Source organism: Phycodurus eques, chromosome 10 (genome assembly GCF_024500275.1).
Source record: "Phycodurus eques isolate BA_2022a chromosome 10, UOR_Pequ_1.1, whole genome shotgun sequence".
In the NCBI taxonomy this organism is placed as follows: Eukaryota; Metazoa; Chordata; class Actinopteri; order Syngnathiformes; family Syngnathidae; genus Phycodurus; species Phycodurus eques.
Window position 1 is genome coordinate 10153203 of NC_084534.1, and position 19685 is coordinate 10172887.

At 40.6% G+C, this 19685-nt stretch overlaps 1 protein-coding gene across 1 annotated transcript; it reads right to left on the bottom strand.

Annotated features, from left to right (window-relative positions):
* Positions 1–415: 415 nt before the first annotated feature.
* wdr1 (WD repeat domain 1) lies at positions 416–18750 on the bottom strand. The gene is made up of 15 exons (XM_061688416.1): positions 18636–18750; positions 16396–16517; positions 15051–15141; positions 14776–14923; positions 12041–12221; positions 11545–11622; positions 11322–11402; positions 10493–10726; positions 7832–7921; positions 7399–7553; positions 3380–3467; positions 2942–3052; positions 2398–2571; positions 2146–2290; positions 416–1183 (listed from the first exon to the last, which is right to left on the bottom strand). Exons 1-15 carry the CDS (start codon positions 18649–18651, stop codon positions 1077–1079), a joined length of 1821 nt encoding a protein of 606 aa, XP_061544400.1. The 5' UTR covers positions 18652–18750; the 3' UTR covers positions 416–1076.
* Positions 18751–19685: the final 935 nt, after the last annotated feature.

A 19685-nucleotide genomic window follows, 5' to 3' on the forward strand; every position in this document is an offset into this window, starting at 1 on the left:
CATCCTCCGCTGTGTGTCGATTTATTTTTTAGAAAGTTAATGTCATAAAAAATCAGAATGATTCACATCCATTTTCTCAGAAGTCACAAATTATTAGAATTTTACTACCTTGTCTGGAAATTAGGGTCTGGAAAAAGTATGGAATTTTGAAATCTCAAATATGTAGGAACCCTGTCTTTAATATGGATCTACAAGATAATGAAAAACGGTTGCATGGTTTAACAAGGTCCAATAGTCCATCGTAGTGGAGTACATTAACCTGACAACCATTAAGGGCATACATTTATTGAAGACTTCGCTTCAACAGTCACACTTCAGTTGAAGCACAGAAAGGAGTGTGCTGTTTTGATCTTTGATGTCTGTTGTGTGTTTTGAGTTCAACTGTGTCACAAGCAGAGTCAGTGTTCTACAACAATGAAATTTGGGAAGAAAAAATGCAAAATTATTTTATTTTTAGCAATATTATTAACAAATGCATAGAGACAAGACATGAAACTAGTGTGACTAGTGGGCCCCCAAAAAACACGATCTTTGAATGAATGGACTGAATCATGACTGTATACTTTTTTTCAGTTGCTATAATTGCTCCCTAGTCCAAGAAGTGATAGGAAGAGCAAAAAGTGACCCTAGAAAGTAAAAAGCTGCACCCATCCACTGGTCTCCCATCCCTTTTCAAATGTGACAGGCAACCATGCCTGTCACATTTTATTTCAGGAATGTAACCAAAAGATTAAAATGTGTTTTAACATAATATTAGTGTTAAAACAACACTTTATCCATCAAATTACGATGCACTGAGGCCAACTACAAACGAGTGGCATTACTTATGGAATGTTGAGCAGTGTCCATACACTTAATGAGATGTCAAATACACTCTGGATGTTGCGCTCAATTTTACAAGGACAAATCTTTTGAAATCTTTTCATTTTTAGTTGTTTTTTTTCTTTATACCATAACCATTTTTGATTTAAATGTTTACAGGTTTAAAAAGACACCAACTAGATTGGTGGGTGGGTGGGATTGAACTCTACAGCAGTCCTTGTCCGTGGGGACTTGGGTGTTTGTCAGCATGCATCTCAGTATGTAATAGTCCATTGCTTGACGCTGGCATCGTGGGAAGTGGTGACCAGATTATTTTCATCAATCCATGACAGGCCGCTAACGTGGTGCAACTTGTGACAGTCTGCAGACAACACAAAACAAATTAATGCTATTTTAGTGAAAACATGAATACATCACTCTTATGTGAGCGCTGTTAAAAGGACCAAGTTAATGGTGAGAACATTGGCCCTTAATCCATAGGTCTGGATATAAAAATTGTGTCTGTTGAAATTATTCTTCCCAAAATTGACTCAATAGTAATTTTAGCCTTGTTTATTGGTGAAATATTTGATTTTCAGCTAGATTTTGGCCTGCCCACATTTTGGACACGTCAGCCTGTCACATAGATGTCAGAAGCCGATTACATTTCCTCATTAACTTCTATGTATTCTGTTGTGTAGTTGGTGCCCTCTTTTTTTTTTTTTTTTTTTTTTTTTTTTAAATACAATAATGAGTGACGATGTGAAACATATTGGAAGCCATGTTTAAGGAAAAATCTACCATTGAAATGCCTCCTTGCCACAAATGACATGCGTTACGTCACTTTATTTACAAAAACGCCGGTCGATCAACAATTTATGAGTACATTCCTATTAATGTCCACGTACACCTCTGACAATATCAGAATGATTGGTCCGGTGTTTCAGATTTTATCGAGCAAAATGTTTTCCTCTCCGGAGATCCATCATTTGCATGAGGCTTGCAAGGGTGGCTCTGGCCAGCCGTGTTTGTATCATTTTAAGGACGACACCCTAATAAATTAGCGATTGTTGATTGAACATAATTTGTCGATTTTGGAGATTAAATAAAAGGGGCAATCCAAATGCAATTTGTTATTTAAAAATTCCTCCAAAAATGATTTATATTATTGGAAATGACTGCCGTATGTTTTTTGCTTGAGAAGATGAAACTGGCTATTTGTTGTTGAAATACGGACCATGAAGACCAAAGAGGCCCTTTAACTCTTCCCCAGTTAAGGGTCTAGGGTTGCCTCAAGTGGAGGAACATGTGAAATGAGTGTGTATACCAGGATGTTTGGCCTACCTGGAAGCTTCAGCCGCTTATCTGCATCACCAACTGTCCAAATATAAACCATCATGTCCATCCCACCGGTTGCAAAGTGCTCATTATCAGGTGACCAGGCTAAGGTAACTGGTCTTGCATGGTGTCCATAAAACTCATTTTTGACCTGGGAGGGATAAGCAGTGAGGGGAAAAATAAAAGTCATTAAACTTAGAAAGCTATTGAGGTTAAACGATTTTTTTCAAAAAAATGTAATAAATAAAAGGTCTTTACGGAGTAGTCATCTGCCACACTAAAGGCTGTGGCAACTTTCTTGTCATCTATGACAGCCAAGTAGGCACCATCATTAGAGTAAGCCATGTCTGTGATGGCCCCTTTCGCCTGGATGGTTTTTCCCTCATCCTTCAGTGTATTGCCTTGGACAGAGTACAGATGAATTGTACCATCCTGGGGAAGAGGGAGAGTTTGTAAGAGTCCTCATTTACCAGGAGCAATTAAATGTGTGCTGCATGTGCTGGATAGAAAATGAAACTTATTATAATAGGGTAATTTAAAAAAATTCACACTGACAAAGCGCAGCTGTGCAAGCTCAGATGGGTCATTTAGTACTAACCAGCTATCATATATACAGTGCCGTGAAAAAGTATTGGCCCCCTTCACAAATTCTTATATTTTTGCATAGTTTCCCCACTTTAATGTTTAAGAGCAAACAAATGCAAATAGAACTTGGGTTAAATGCTGCTTTTAAATGGTGATTTCATTTAGAATTGAAAAGGCCTGCTAAAGGTACCAAAACCATTTCTACTCATCCACTTACTGCTCCACCCACGGCAGCAATGTTTCCTGAAGGGTCGAGAACTCCAACTTCAGGTTCATAGCTAAGGTTTTCCAGTGTGAAGACATTTCGTTTGTCCTTCAGTAAGACGACCTAGGTAAAGCAAGAAAATATGCCAAAGGGAAGCATGTCAGGACTAGTTAGGGGATTTGTTAATGTAGTAGATTTCATTATATTCTAATGTAATAGACTAATGCTAAAATTGTATAATGAGTAGGGCTGGACATCGAGAACCGATCGGAATAATAATTTGGACACACTTTATTTAAAATCATGGAAACTTTTTTGAGCCAGCCCCCTAAAATAATCTGAATAGAGAATCGTTTGGAACCGGAATCGCTCAAATTCAAACGATGCCCAACTCTAATAATGAGAAATCTTAATTTGGCTCAGCAACTGATTATAAAGCACAGCGATTACCTGCTCAATGCACACAACCAGTGTCAGGCCCCCTGCAGCCGTTGAGATGCTTTTAGGCTGGAAAGCCATTTTCACCACATCAGAGGCACTGAAAATAAACACCTCAGTTATCTCATATTATTGAAAAAAATATTTACAAATGAAGGTGGATTTGTTATGGACTCTTCAAAATTAGTTTTAACACACCAGTCAGTAAGTTGTATGTAAGAAGAAGAATCGCTTTTTACATGCATATACTGTAGTGTACGTGAAATGTGTCCTCCGCATTTAACCCATCACCTTTGGTGGTGGAATTATACCTGGGGTTTTCAGTTTCTTACTCAATGGCACCACAGCTATGGGTGTGGACTTGCTTTTCTTACCACTCAACCACAGTAGTTTGTATTTGACAAAATATTACTATTAGTATTATTATTTATTTTTTTTAAATCAGTAACTGGACTTTTTGGGAGAAAGCCATAGTCTGGCTGAATTAGTACTACCAAAATATTAAAAAGGCCCATGCCATTATTTTTTTTCTTATCTTTTTTTAATAATCTCATGTCCTTTTATCAGATTCGCAAGACAGTTTGGGTAAAAAAAAAAATGCAAGAATTCCCTCTCAAGCTATTCTAGTTCTTTTTCACCTGGCAGGTGAGACGGCCAGATTTCTCATTAATATTCAACATCTAAATAAGCTTTGCTCTGATTGGATTGCTCATCTTCAATTTAAATATTGAAAATAGATTCACTCTGATCGGCCGCTGGTAATATCTCAGCGGCCAAGCGGTCATAAGGACGGATCCTTCGAGGGTCTTACAATCATTATGAAGCAGAAGTCGCCAAGCGTTGGATTGTTCGACAACTAACAGGGAAGGTGCACAGAAATTACATTTGGCGACTCACAACCCCACAGAGGAGGAGACGGGGGTGAAATAAAAGAGAGGAGGAAGGTTGTGCACTCCCATTCAATCACTTCAACGTAACCAGCATGCGGCGTTCATTGATTGAGCACATTTTGTTATTTAATCCAGTTATATTATAAATTATAACTATAGTTCAGTATTGCACAATACATATGCTTTTATATACTGTATTTGCATGACTTGGTGGCGGCTGCCCAGCCAGCTGGGTCGCTCGCTCAAAACCCGGAAATGCACTTCAAGCAGTGTGTGAAAACTTATTTTACAAACTGGGCCAGAACAAAGCACAGTTCTGGTTAGGCTTTAGACGATCAGCATTTTTGGGGCCGATCACAGTGTTAAAAAAAACGATAACAGAGCCGATCACAAGATGGAGCAATGTGTCTATTTAAATGACTTGTTTATTTACTGTATTTACTTGTGTACTTTATACTGAATATTCTCGTCAGGTCATGTTTTCTAATCAGTCAGCTCAAACCAACATTACAACATGACAGAAATAATGGGTGCTAACTTACTATAATTAAATTACTTCACGCACACATATACACCAAAACCTTAGAGCATGATTCAACATAACGCCAGAATTTACGTACAACCGTTAGTGCTAGCACTTGCTTGCTAGGCTACATAACGTTTTGTTGGCTGCTTGTGAGCCGTATCGTATTAAAAGTACGTGAACATATCTCAAGCAATCTTTGAAGGAATGTCTTCTCCCGAGCACCGGTGACCACCACCACACGGGTTGTTGTCTTTTCCACACGGCCGACGTTTTTTTTTTTTTTTTTTTTAACTTTATTGGCGGCAAGATATTTACAGTACAACGTCAAAAGACACACGACAAGGCTAAAAATAAACTAGCTTTTGGATTCAAATATACTGTGCACGATGGCAACGTGGAGTAAATGTCTTTTGCAGAGCCCATCAATGTCATTGATCGGATCGGCAAATTATGACAAAGCCGATCAGCCTTAAAGGTACAGCAATTATCAGATCGGTGTAAAGTCTACTTCTGGTACTGAAACACTTTCTGAATTTGAATTTCTCCCAAAATAAATTGAAGCATTTATTCCTCAACTCCTCTCAGTTTGGCAGATGATGCAGAGTTTAAGGTTTTCCACAAGGCCCAGCCGCATTTTCACTCAGTCATTTTTCCTGAGATGAGTGGGAGTGTAGCAACAGCAAAGTGGGAAGATACTTTAGAATTAAAGGGCAAAACTATGTCAGAACGTCAGCGATTTCAAATCCATCCGTTTTCCAAGCGGTTAGGTATTCAAAGCCTATTGCATGCAATCGACAAACGATATTACAAACTTAAACCAGGTGATACACTCGTTTTGACTTATGCACAAAACAGCAGAACATTTTTGAATTTTGATGGCATGGGACAACTTTGCCTTATCCATGTATAAACACACTGACTTGTTGCTTACAGGCAATTAGCAAATATTAGCAATTAATGGTTACTTCAAATCCCCTCCTTGAGCTATCACCTTATCGTGGTGGAGGGGTTTGTGTGTCCCATTGATCCTAGGAGCTAAGTTGTCTGCGGCTTTATGCCCCTGACAGGGTCACCCATGGCAAACAGGTCCTAGGCGAGGGACCAGACAAAGCACAGCTCCAAAAACCCCTATGATGACAAACAATTGAGGAAGACGTTTTCTCTTGCCCGGACGCGGGTCACCGGGCCCCCCTCTGGAGCCAGGCCTGGAGGTGGGGCTAGAAAGCGAGCACCTGGTGGTTGGGCCTGCACCCACGGGGCCCAGCTGGGCACAGCCCGAAAAGGTAACATGGATCCACCTTCCCATGGCCTCACCACCTGTGGGAGGGGCCATAGGGGTCAGGTGCGGTGTGAGCTGGGCGGTGGCCGAAGGCAGGGACCTCGGCGATCCGATCCCCGGCTACAGAAGCTGGCTCTAGGTACGTGGAATGTCTCCTCTCTGGCAGGGAAGGAGCCCGAGCTGGTGTGTGATATAGTTGGGCCCGCCTCCACACAGTGCTTGGGTTCTGGTACCAGTCTTCTCAAGAGGAGTTGGACTCTCTTCCACTCTGCAGTTGCCCACGGTGAGAGGGTCCGAGCAGGCGTGGGTATACTTATTGCCACCCGGCTCGGCGCCTGTACGTTGGGGTTCACCCCGGTGGACGAGAGGGTAGCCTCCCTCCGCCTTCGGGTGGGGGGACGGGACGGGTCCAGACTGTTGTTTGTGCCTATGCACTAAACGGCAGTTCAGAGTCCCAAACCCTTTTTGGAGCGGGACCGGAGGGTGTGTTCCAACTATAGGGGGATCACATTCCTCAGCCTCCCTGGTAAGGTCTATTTAGGGGTGCTGGAGAGGAGGGTCCGTCTGGAAGTCGAATCTCAGATTTAGGAGGAGCAGCGTGGTTTTTGTCCTGGCCATGGAACAGTGGACGAGCTCTACACCCTCGGCAGGGTCCTCGAGGGTGCATGGGAGTTCGCCAAACCAGTCTACATGTGTTTTGTGGACTTTGAGAAGGCGTTCGACTGTGTCCCTCGGGGAGTCCTGTGGGGGGTGCTTCGGCAGTATTGGGTACCGAACCCCCTGATACGGGCTGTTCGGTCCCTGTACGACCGGTGTCAGAGCTTGGACGGCATTGTCGGCAGTAAGTCGGACTTGTTTCCGGTGAGGGTTGGACTCCGCCAAGGTTTCCCTTTGTCACCGATTCTGTTCATAACTTTTATGGACAGAATTTCTAGGTGCAGCCGAGGCGTAGAGGGGCTCCGTTGTGGTGGCCTCAGAATTGAATCTCTGCTTTTTGCAGATGATGTGGTTCTGTTCGCTTCATCAAGCCTTGATCTCCAATTCTCACTGGAGCGGTTCACAAGAGTGTGTGAAGCGGCTGGGATGAGAATCAGCATCTCCAAATCTGAGACCATGGTCCTCAGTCGGAAAAGGCGTGCTCTCTTCGGGTCGGGGATGAGATCCTGCCCCAAGTAGAGTTGTTCAAGTATCTACGTTCCTACCCTCAGTAGTGGCTGGGGAGAGGGAAGTCTGGGTTCCCTGCTAAAGCTACTGCCCCCGTGACCCGACCTCGGATAAGTGGTAGAAAATGGTTGGATGGTTATTTCAAATATCTCTCAAATGTGATGGCCTCTACCTGTAATCCTTCTTGTTGAGATTGGTGTAGCGTGCCGTGTCATCCATGCTGCATGTCACCACCTCTTCAGCATCATTGACCACCATTTTGCTCACCTGGTTGGTGTGGCCCTTCCCTGAGAAACAATCATTCTCCCCAGTTTCTGCATCCCAGTAATGTGAGACTAATGTTAAGTGAAACTGATTACACAATGTAACAAAAAACACGGACATATTTTGTGGCACTTATGCCAAGATTTAGCCCTCACATTGTACCCCCCATTTCACTTATTAAAGAAAAGCAATAATACAGCCACTCATTACATGTACATCTGTTTTTCACTTATTCACTGTCATGTCATTTTCTATTTGCACAAAAATGATGTTAACAGAAAAGGGAATGCTTATAACAAAAGATGAAAATCTGTTGAAATGTGCAACTGGTTGAGTAGGATATTGATGTGTCCATCATGACTCCCCGTGTAGATGTATGGTCGCCCATCACTTCTGTGAACAGTCACACACTGGATGGATTTGGTGTGACCCTGGAGGAAAAACAAATACATGGTTTATATGTTATGTAATATCAGCCTTATGGGAAGAGCTGCCACCCAAGAGAAAAGCATCATTACCTCCAGCAAATAGGTTATGCGTTCATGTGTTTATCATTTATGCACAACCCCGTTTAAAATGGTTCAAATAATCAGAATTTCTTGCAAAGATGATCATATTCAATTCTGATTAAATAATTCCAGAAATCCACTCATTGATTCAGTTTTCTTTAAATATATATATATGAATCCAAATGTGTGCATTTAAGCACTGTCAGTTTGAGCAAGGTCTGACCAGAATATTTAAACCAAATATTCTTCAAATCACAACGATGTTCAAAAGCTAATTTCTCGATAGAATAATCAGATAACAGTGATAATTTGTTGTGCTTATAGAGGATTCCATTAGATTTTTTTCACTTCAATTAAGAAATTCTGAATCTGCCGAAAACTTAACCTTTTCCGTCATTCACTCGTTTTGAGACACATTGGCAGCATATTCCAAAAATTCCTCAAAAAAGCAGTCCATTTCACCAGCCATGTGTGACGCAATCCAAATACAATGGTGCCTTGAAATACGAGTTTAGTTCATTCTCTGACCACACTCGTAACTCAAAATACTCATCTCAAATAATCTTTTCCCATTGAAATGAATGGAAATGCCATTCATCTGTTCCAGCGGCCACCCCCCCCAAAAATAAAATAATTGTTGTGTGTATTTTAATTGGGTAAAATAGCACTCCATAATATTGTACTTTATAAAAACATACAGTCATGACAATTATATAGTTTTTGTCACATGGCATCAATTGAATGCCGTTCCTTCTAGTGTGCCTGCCTTGGCCACATGGGGGGCAGTATAAAAGAGCCAGACAGACCGTTTTGAATCCCACTAAATTCTAGGCAGGACAAGCCCACCTGAATATGATTGACTTCTGCATGCTGTGGCTGGATTCAGCAGTCAATCATATTGCATATATGCAGTTGTTGAATGCAGCTGTCATCATATATCTGTTAATGGACATGATCCTTTGAACTGAAACTTTGACAAGGCATGGCAATATCTTTTTTGGAAGCCATGTAAAATTCAATGATCCAGTGAAGAGTGCCAACTCAGAAAATTTCACACTCTTTTGATTTGTTACCTACCCTATTTCTTATTTAAGTCCGCCATTCTATTTTTATTGAAATTTCATGTTATTTGTTGTTTGATATTACAGTTTGCATTAATTTATTTGTATTGATAAGTTAGCATATGTAATTTATTTAAGATAGAAAATGTATTTTTTGAATTTCTTTTGTTACTCTGTTTGTTTAAACTCAACTTATTGTTGTTAAATGTATTTTATCATCAGCGTCCATTAAAAGAATAGTGCAGTATTCTATTAAAATCCAATTTTGGTCATAAATATTGATGCGCAAAAAGAGATCCCTCTCGACCCCCAACGCACCGACCGGGCCAGCTGACCAGGTGGCCACCACCACAAATAAATTCCGGTCCTGTGAGATACACAGCTTCCATAACTATTTGTCTGACTTCCAATATTTTTTAGATGATGTCAAGAACATTACTGCAAGACATATATTGCAGTATATTACGTAATAGGATAAAATAATTCAGCAGACCGGTCAATTGCATAACATAATGATCACTCTATTATAGTAATCGTTAATAAATTATGGCTTCAATATTTATTTTAATGTTTTTATTTGGGTTTGGCTGTTATAGATGTTCGTCACTTAACCCTTATGTGGCAGCAATGCACTTAAAACATGAGTAGTCTGCTGGAAATCAAGAAGAACGAAGGAAGAAACAACGTAACGTGGAATGAATATAATGCGGTGATCTGTTAATGAAGTGAATAAAAAAGGAAATACAAGCCCAATTTTTTTGAAATGCCACATTGAGGAAACGGTAGAACAGGTAGCTCAGACAGCGACCCACTTTGAAAACTATTTGAGTGATCGCCCACGCAACGAAGTTAGCTGCTACATGCTAACATAAACACGCCTCTGAATCACTCTCTCTCCCTTGTCCATGATCAGCAAACTACTGTCTTATCTTCCTGCCCAGTTCACAGAGCAAACACAAAAACTCAAGCACTTCAACTGCCACCACGATCGCTACGTGGCCAGCGGCGTGTTTAGTTTACATTACAGGAGCAGCACTTTTTAGCGCGATGCATACATTATTACATGCACACACTTGATACTTCTGATTTTACATGCATATGCCTGTCTTCGTCACATCTTTCATACACGTTTTGCAGACTACTGTTTCCAAATGATACACGTTACATCGCATGCCCCTGTATGAAACTTGCAGGGTTCAGTACATCCAACAAGGTTAAGAACCACTGCCTTATGCCATTTACTGACTTTTACATTAAATCGATAAACTGCATAGATGTGAAACTTAAACCATGTCACAGACTCATTTTGCCCTATGTTATGCATAAAACAGTAGTAAAAAAAATGTTGATTCTGATGGAAGGGAACCTATAATCCCGAATGTCTAACAGCGCGTGGATACAAAAATAAATAAATAAAACCTTTCGGCCTAACCTTGATGGTGCGTATGGGCCGGTCAGGATTGTTCTTGTCCAAGTAGTTAATGAAGCCTGACAGAGAGATGCTGAGGAGGTGCTCGTTCTGCCACAGACAGCCCAGCTGCTGATCCATTACGTCAGTGCCCATGTTGAAGGTGGTGACCACAGTACCAGCACCAACATCCCAGAGCTTGACGGTCTTGTCCCCTGAGGCAGAAATCAGCTGGGAGCTGTCCGGGCTCCAGCTTAGCTAGGGAACAGAGGAAAATGAGCCAATGAGGGTGTTTTGTTTTTTCCAACATATCTTATCAACCATACCCAGTGGCGTAGCGTGGGTTGCCAGGGCTTTGAGCAAGTAAAGCATTTACTGTATGCTTCCTAACAAGAGGATGCGTGGGCCAGTCCAATATTTACTTTTATCTACTTGATACTACCATACTTCACATTCCGTGCTGTTTGCAACGCAGAAGTCACGAACATCACCATGTTTATTAAGCCACATTATATTTGTAGCATCTCACATAACTCAGTCTAGTCATTTCCACATAATGCAATTGGCAACCTCAAAAAGGTCATTGCTGGCTATTGTCGTGACGTGGACTCTTAAAAGGGTAGGGCGACAAAACAAATACAGAAGAGGGAAACAATTTATTTTTTAATGGTCACTACATTTTTCTTCTTCCCTTTAAATTTTGCACCCGGGCGATCCCAGCCCTGTCCACGACACGAGGTACACCATTGACCATACCAGTGCTACAAGGCTAAACATGAAAAAAATAAAGTACAAATTAAAAGTTCAATTCACAACAAAGAAAACAGGCAAAGTGGAACAGGGCCAAACTTACAGCATATACTCCTCCTTTGTGAGCCTTTTCTCCTCCCAGGCAGCAGACACGCTCACCATTACCTCCATCAAAGACCAAAACCTGAGGAAAATGTATTTATTTCACAGAAATAAATTATATCCTATTTATATAGATTACTTAGAGATACACATTTTATTTGAATAATCAGTTATGGTTATCTTCAGGTAATGAGAATAGCTCAACCTATCACCTCTGTGCTTACCTGGCCGTCAGCACCAGCTGTGGCAAAGTGACTTCCATCCGGAGAGAAACGAACGTAGTTGACAAACTGGTTGTGATCCTGTCATCAGTACACGGGTAAAACAAAGGAACATTTCTTTTGCATTAACAACATTTTCCAAAAAATTGTCTGTTACCTTATTTGCCAATATAGAAAGGACAAATTAGATATTAATAGAGATAAAAAGATAGATATAAATATTATTAGAAACAACTCAAGTATGATTTAAAAAAATAAAAAGTGACCAAAACATTTTTTTTTCAAGGTTCGACAAGTGAGAGTCAAGAGAATAAAAAATTAACACCACGTTGAATTCTGAGACTTCATATTGTCAGACAATATAACATTGGGTGTTTTGGTTGCTCTGTGGGTTTTACACCTATTAGGTCTCAGTTATCATCCAATCTAATTTACTAACAAATGTGAAAGCGCTAAAAGTATTAAATATCTAAATACAACCGAAAAGATTTTTACTCACACGTATTGTAAACTTGAACTTGAAGGGAGGCCCCTCGTAGAAAGAACCATTGTTGTCATCGCTGCCAGTGACCATCCGGTAGGGACGTTGATGACGAATGTCTACGCTGTTGATTAATTTGGAGTGGCCAGAAACACTTCCTACTGAAGAACCAGTGTCCCACAGGAACACAGAGCCGAACCTTCGGGAAAAAATGCAGACACGTTTGGTTTGTGTAAAGTAGTGACAGTGTGGTACAAATACCACTAGCGGTACGCAAAGAATCACTGCAATAAATACAAATATAGTAAAATGTACATTTAAAACAGGAGACAGTCAAACAGAATGAAGCTTGTAGCTAGGCATAGAGCCTGTTTAACCTTTTTCAGTACGCTTTACTTCTCATGTACAGTACTTGTTTAATTCCAGTTCAGTTGTATTTAACTTGTTAGCAAAGTACAATACATTTGCATTTAACTGTGGATTAGGCTACAGTGTCTTGCAATCAATATACTTTGCAGGGGGGGGGGGGGAACGGCGTAGTTTTTTTAGGAACACTAGCGTCTACTATGTTGCTGTATTCTAATGTTCATCATTATAGTGGTACTTGAAGAGCTATAAGCTATTGTAGTATTTTTTGAGCTGGTCCTTGAGAACCATTGGTGCAAAGCATCAAATAAACATTTTCACAAATTATTCTGGCATCACACTAAAAACTGACAAACCATATTTATGCACTATCCAAAATTATTTTTATTTTAATGAGCCATTCCTCATTAGCTTTCAGGGCTCTATACTAACTTTTTCCACTGGTGTGCCAATATTTTTATTTTTTGGTGCACCAGCACAAAAATGAGGTGCACCAAAATTTAAAAGAAAAAAAAAAAAGTTGGTCACGCCAGTGCTAGCAGTGTAAAGGTTAGTGGAAAAAAAACGTTACAGTATGAACAATCGTCGGGGCGGCTGGCTTGACACTAGTCAGATGCTGCTGTAATCTAATGGATGAGAGGGGCTAAACTTGTCAAATAAATGAGTTGTATTACAAGACTTTGTAGGGATGATAATCCTGCATAGTTTACAGACGCCATCGGTTGTCTGACTCTTGTCAAACTTAAATATCCATATCCACTGCCAAACTAGTGAAGTTCCCTTCCCTCCTTTTTTTGTCATTTCACTGGACGGTTCTTTTTTGTTTTTTTAAAAGGTTCTGAGACATGATGGCGAAACAAATTGCTACTGTGCATTTTACTCAGGTTATTTCTATGTTTGAAAAGGCCGAGTGAGTTGGATGACATAACAAATTTTGCTTAGCTGGGCCATGATAGGTTGAGAGGCTGAAGGTAGATCTCAATTCTCTTCCTTGCTTCTATCGCCTCTATATACATCAATCCAGTAAAAAGGAAAAAAAAAAATTCACTTGAACATTTCATCAAACGTATTTTCTATTCATATTCATGTGTCTATCGTGTTATACATTGATATTGAATTATCATCCAGTTCTACAAAAAAAAGATAGTATCACTAATGTTTTTGTTATGCCACTGATATAATGATAGCGCATAATTCAAGTGCATCCTTTCTAATAGTAATTAACTTTTAATTCTCAAGAATATTTAACATTGGCATTGAAACGAAGAATAAATAAGTAAAATCAAGCGCAAAATGAATTATTGTTTAAAAAATAAACAAATAAATAAACTGTCAGGGTCCGACATTAACGGGGCCACCACCTACGTATAGACACTGGCCCAGTACAAATTTCTAAGTCGCCGAAAATGGCCTAAAACTACATTTTCGGTGTTGGTCTGAAATTCTTATCACTGAAACATCCGACGGGATGTTTCAAGAGAGGTTGTTGTGATGACGATGGGAGAAACTGCATCCACCACCGCCTGACTTGATAAACAGCCACAACAGGTTAGCCTAAAGATGATAGCTCTAGCTAACGAGGCTAGCCCCATACAGCAGCTCATACTTTACAGCCTGTAGAATGTTATTCTGCCCTCTCTGAGCTTTAAGCTGTTTATTGATACACAAGTTGGAGTTTACTGTAACAAACATAGTTCCACTTATTTTATATTTAATTACATCATTTTAGTGATTTCCAGCTTAATGCTAACAGTCAATGGAAAAGCCCATTGATGGGCTAGCTAATATTAGCATTTGGTCACCTTCAAATAACAAATATCCACACACAAAAGCCATAGTAACACATACAGACAAGGTAATATAACAATACTCATGTATATATTCTTCCTAATCTATGAAAAATGAGTTCACATTATTTTGCAACTTTCTCAATGCATACATCGCACCACACTGCCTCTAAGAGGCCAAGGCGCACACAGCAGGAACAGCATATAGTCATGTACTGTATAAAATGACATGCTTTTTTCCCCCGATTATGACATGAAATCAGATTAAACTTCTCCTGTTTTAGGTCAATTAGGATTACTAAAATTACAGTCCCCTCCAAAAGTACTGGAATACCAAGCTCAATTTCTTTGTTTTTGTTGTCCATGGAGCAAAAAAGGTTGGGGACCACTGCCCTAGAGAAGTGCACCAAATCAGCTGATCACACAGTACCATACTGTAAATATTTAAGATCATCCAGTGAGGTGGGTGTGCCGACAATCAGCTTTAATCAACAAATCTAATCTTTAACACAACAAAGTAGTACTATATATACATACGTATGCTCATATTCAGCTCATGAGCTTCAGTTCTACTTCCAAAAAGAAAAGCTAGATGCTCACTTCTCTCGACCCTCTCCAACAACAGCAATCCTCTTGCTGTCTTCAGTCCATGCAATGTCCTTGACCTTGCCTGATAATGGGGTGTACTCGTACTTCAGTAGGTGCTCCTTCTGTGTGGTGTCCCAAATACGAAGCTTTCCTGTTGTATCTTTAAAAAAGAAAAAAAAAAAAAAAGTAAAAATTTAAAATAAATAAACCAGTGATTTTATTCTGGTAAAGACATTACAATGTTCACAGACTACAGTATGTGACATTATTTTATGTGGGCTCGTTACCTCCAGATGCAATGTAGAATCCACTGGGGGCATACTTTGCAACAGTAACTGGATGGGCATGTTCAGTATAAATGTCTGCTATGGCTGGGTTCTTTAAAAGAAAACAAAAACAAGATATCAGCAGGGCTGTGTCTGCAAAACTGAAAAAGTTGGTACCTCACGTTTTGTTTTCCAACAATTTTTTAGCTTTGCAATTGTGACTACACTGTGAAAAATGTGCATCACTGTACCTTAAAGCATTGTACACAAAAATATTTTTCCACTCTCAAAATATTTTTTTGTATCTGCTAAAGACCCCAAACAATGATTTAAAAAAATAATAATAATAATAATAATTGGGGGTCGGGCATTCAACAATTTTGATCGTCATGTGTAGTGTCCTCTGAGAATCTCAACACAGCATAACATACACACAAAGATTATTTTGTACCGCTGATCTAGAAGTCTCGCTTGATCACACGTAATCTCACAAAACCGAAGAAGAAAAGCTTCCGGTTACGCGGCAATGTTTCCGAGTGTTCCAGAAGGTTGCCGTAGTCGGGAGTCTTGTAAAATGGCGATGTTCCCAAAAAACGACTCTCTTTGGAAAATGCTTCTTGCGGTCTTGAGGAACCCACATTTAAACAAAACTATGCAAGACATTTTTGTTTTGATTTACGGTCGCTTCCGTGTTCATTAGTCTTCTGTGCTTCTTTGATTGGCTACATTCTTTTCCATGTCACAATTCCCAGCGTCGACTCGGGAGAAGGCAGCGTTCCCAGCACATGAAGAGTTTTGGTCGTAACTATTGAACATGTTCATCATTTAAGATTGTTGGCGCTGACCTGTTTTGGACTCTCAAATAGGGACGAATCCACTCTTAACACACATCAGACCAAACGACAATCTTATAGGACAACCTTATAAGACTTAAGAATGTCTGTTGTTTGACGTGCTTGGTCGGGAAGGGGCAAAAAGCGGCAAAAAAAGCAGGCCGATTGTCTTTGAGTGTGTGTACTGGGCCTAAGGCTACATTGGAATTGTTCACAATTGACTTTTCCAGATGTAAGTTACAATTACCTTGGAGTCTAATAATGAGGGGTACATTATTATGGCTAGCATGAGAGACAGTCGTGGAACTCTAAGGTACCCTCGTTTCTGAAATTGACATGAAATTGTACTTTTTCATTGAGACCGGCTTAAAGGTCACAGAGTTAGTTAATACAGGCAGGTCTCTCTTCAGGTTACACATGCATAGTATCTATGCACCACATTTTCACTTGCTGGATTCTGAATGGGTACATTTGTGACAAAATGAAAGTCCTCAAATTTTAGTTGATGAATCTTTTTGAAATAATGAAATTACATTAATGTTCCGGATGATGACACACTTTCCGTTGGTATAGAGGAAGTTGTTGCCTTTGGGATCACCGCTAATCACTTTGGTCACCCCCCTTTCCATCTGCGGGAGACTGGCAAACACATGTCCTGAAAGCAGATTTTATAAGAAAAGTGTCATATTAATTACTGTACATGTGATACACTAGCATATGGTTAAGTCAAGCATAAATGTAATTAAGATTTTGTGGGAAAGTTGCCCAAATATTTTCTGAGCCAGTAAGAAAGAGCATGGTATAATATTGTGTGCTCTCACACAAACATTGTAGCTGTGTTTCCAAGCCCCTTGATTAAAAAAAAAATAAATAAAAAAAATAAAAAAAGAGATCTATCTAACCCAATACAATACTTTCCATACATTTCCAGACCTGGAAATGTATTAAATCAAAACATACTTTTACATACTTGCGTAGGAAACCTGATTGTCATTACAGGTGCCTCTAATTCACAACAATAAGACCATGGGTGAGTCTTGCAAGTCCATGATTAACAACCACTGTGCCATACACATTAGTGTGCCGTGAAAGATCATCAGATGTGGTGCAGGAAATTATCCAACTTCACTGAACTGGTCCAAAACTTATTTCCTACAAATAAAGTATCTTTGATAACATATGGCAGTGACGGATAGTGACAGGTGGAAAAGTGTAATTCTCCTCCACTAGATTATTCAATTTCATTCGCTTTGAAAATCATTTGTTAATGACCAATGTCGGCGGCCGACTGGTTAGCACATCTGCCTCACAGTTCTGAGGACCGGGGTTCAAATCCCGGCCCCGCCTGTGTGGAGTTTGCATGTTCTCCCCGTGCCTGTGTGGGGTTTTCTCCGGGCACGCCGGTTTCCTCCCACATCCCAAAAACATGCGCGGTAGGTTGATTGAAGACTTTAAATTGCCCTTAGGTGTGAATGTGTGCGCGAATGGTGGTTTGTTTATATGTGCCTTGCAATTGGCTGGTGACCAGTTCAGGGTGTACCCCGCCACTCGCCCGAAGATAGCTGGGATAGGCTCCAGCACGCCTGCGACCCTTGTGAGGATAAAGCGGTACAGAAAATGGATGGATGACCAATGTCTTTTCTTAATCCATATATGACACCGATGTGTAGTAACAGGCAGAACAAACAAATGAAAGTACAGTCGACACCTGTGTTTCCACCTGTTGGAAGCATTGGTGGTTCAGTGGTAGACTTCTCGCCTGCCACACGGGAGGCCCGGGTCCGATTCCCGGTCAATGCAGCTTGACCGTTTCACTAAATGTGTTTACTGTGATGGGTAAAATGCAGCGAACAGATTTTGTATGCATGCATGCAGGTTCATGACAATAAAGGTGGTGATTCTTCTTCTGTTGCCACTCATGCAACAAAGTCATGACTTCCTGCGAGTTCAGCTTTGTGTTCCATTAAACATGCCCAGATTTCATGGAGAGTAAGTCAATTCGTGAGTAAATTGAGACGAGAACGTCATTATTTCATACTTTTTGTGACATTTTTGTTTGGTGGTGTGCCTTAAGATCTTTCTCATGAAAAATGGGTGCCTTGGCTCAATAAAGGTTGGGGAATACCGAACACTATAATACGCACAGCATTGTTCTTGCATGTTTGGAAAAAGGTGTTTTTTGGCATGCTTATGATTACATCCATTCTGCTTTCTTCAATCCAGAGCCACGTTTCGTGTTTGTTTTCACCAGCAGAGAAGCCATTATTCATTAGCAAAAAAAATGACGGTAGCAAACGTACCAGCAACCGACGCATTTCATCTACTTCTGCAGAGACTCTTAACTGCATTTTGTTTTGGGGTTTCCTTGGTGCACGCAGAAACCGTCGATTAAGACGTGGCAAAGTTAACGCGCTGACGCTTTAAAACATTAACCAGCCATAGGTAGAGTTCCCTGGCGGAAGAAGGGAGAGCCAGCCTGTCAAGGCATGTCACAACAAGACGTGAGCACATTAACACGCCACTGCTTACCGCGACACACGACAGGTCAACGACAGAAGTGCAAAGTTTCCAAACGTTTCTGATCGGATGCTCGAACCAATGAAACAGCAACCGTTTTCGAAGTGGCTCGCGAGGGAGGATGTGTCAAAATCATCAATTCAGACAGCGAGCTAGCTTAGTGCTAACCGGCTGACTGGCTTGAGCGAAGAAAAACAGAAGACGAATGAAGACTTGCGTTGCATCTTCTGCCGGGCGACTCGACAAATATACTCACTGAGTTCGTAAGACATTGCTCCTGTTGACCAACCGCTTCACGTTGCACTTTTAAAGAAATGAATCAGAGGAGACGCCGAAGTCCCAGTTGAGCACTCCCTGGTCACACAAACCCGGAAGCAGGTAGCGCCCTCAGCGCGCTGGGCTTTGCCCATATATGGTAAACTCCTACATCACGCTGCCGCTGTCATCCATTGAACAAGCGCCGTGCAATCTGGGATTCTTTGCGCCCCAAAACAAACCTCACGGGCTCCATGCTGTCAACTCAGTTGCGTTTATTAGCTAATTAACATCATTTTGTTGATCAGTTCACAACATGAGCAAAGTAATGGGAACACACTTGATAGCATGGTTTTTTTTCTTCTGGATACGAGCAATGCAAGTTCATAAAAGAGGGAAACTGTTCTAAAATTATACAAATGGCTATTGTATTTGATTGATGGTAATGTATTTTAACTTTTAAGTTTTGTATGTACATTTCATTTACTTTTTTTTACTTTCAATTTGAATCAGTACTACGTCTACCTTTAATAGTATCTAAGTACTAAGTATTTTGACTTCTACTTAGGTACAGGGCGGCACAGTGGTGACTGGTTAGCACATCCGCCTCACAGTTCTGAAGACCTGGGTTCTAATTTTCTCCCTGTGCCTGCGTCCCGGGTACTCTGGTTTCCTCCCACATCCCCAAAACATGCATGGTAGGTTAATTGAAGACTCTAAATTGCCCGTAGGTGTGAATGTGTCTGCGAATGGTTGCTTGTTTATATGTGCCCTGCGATTGCCTGGCGACCAGTTCAGGGAGCCTCTCGCCCAAAGATAGCTGAGAAATAGGCCCCATTACGCCCGCAACCCTAGTGATGATAAGCAGTATGGAAAATGGATGGATGGACTTCGGTACAGAGCGTGTACACTTTTGCCACCTCTGACCAAAACCCAGGATCAAGCCATTTATCTTCGGTGTAACTGGACTGACTTACAAGGCCGGTATTGTGCTTGCCTTAAATGGATGACTAAATAAAATACTGATACCCAGAAGGCCTTGTTATTTGAT

Bases quoted from the DNA above. Each gene is read 5' to 3' on its own strand.
- wdr1 (XM_061688416.1), bottom strand. The intron at 10,727-11,321 runs GTAAGTTTGGCC...TCTGTTCCCTAG, and splicing joins ACAAAGGAGGAGTATATGCT to CTAAGCTGGAGCCCGGACAG. The intron at 7,554-7,831 runs ATCCTACTCAAC...TTAGTCTCACAT, and splicing joins GTCATGATGGACACATCAAT to TACTGGGATGCAGAAACTGG.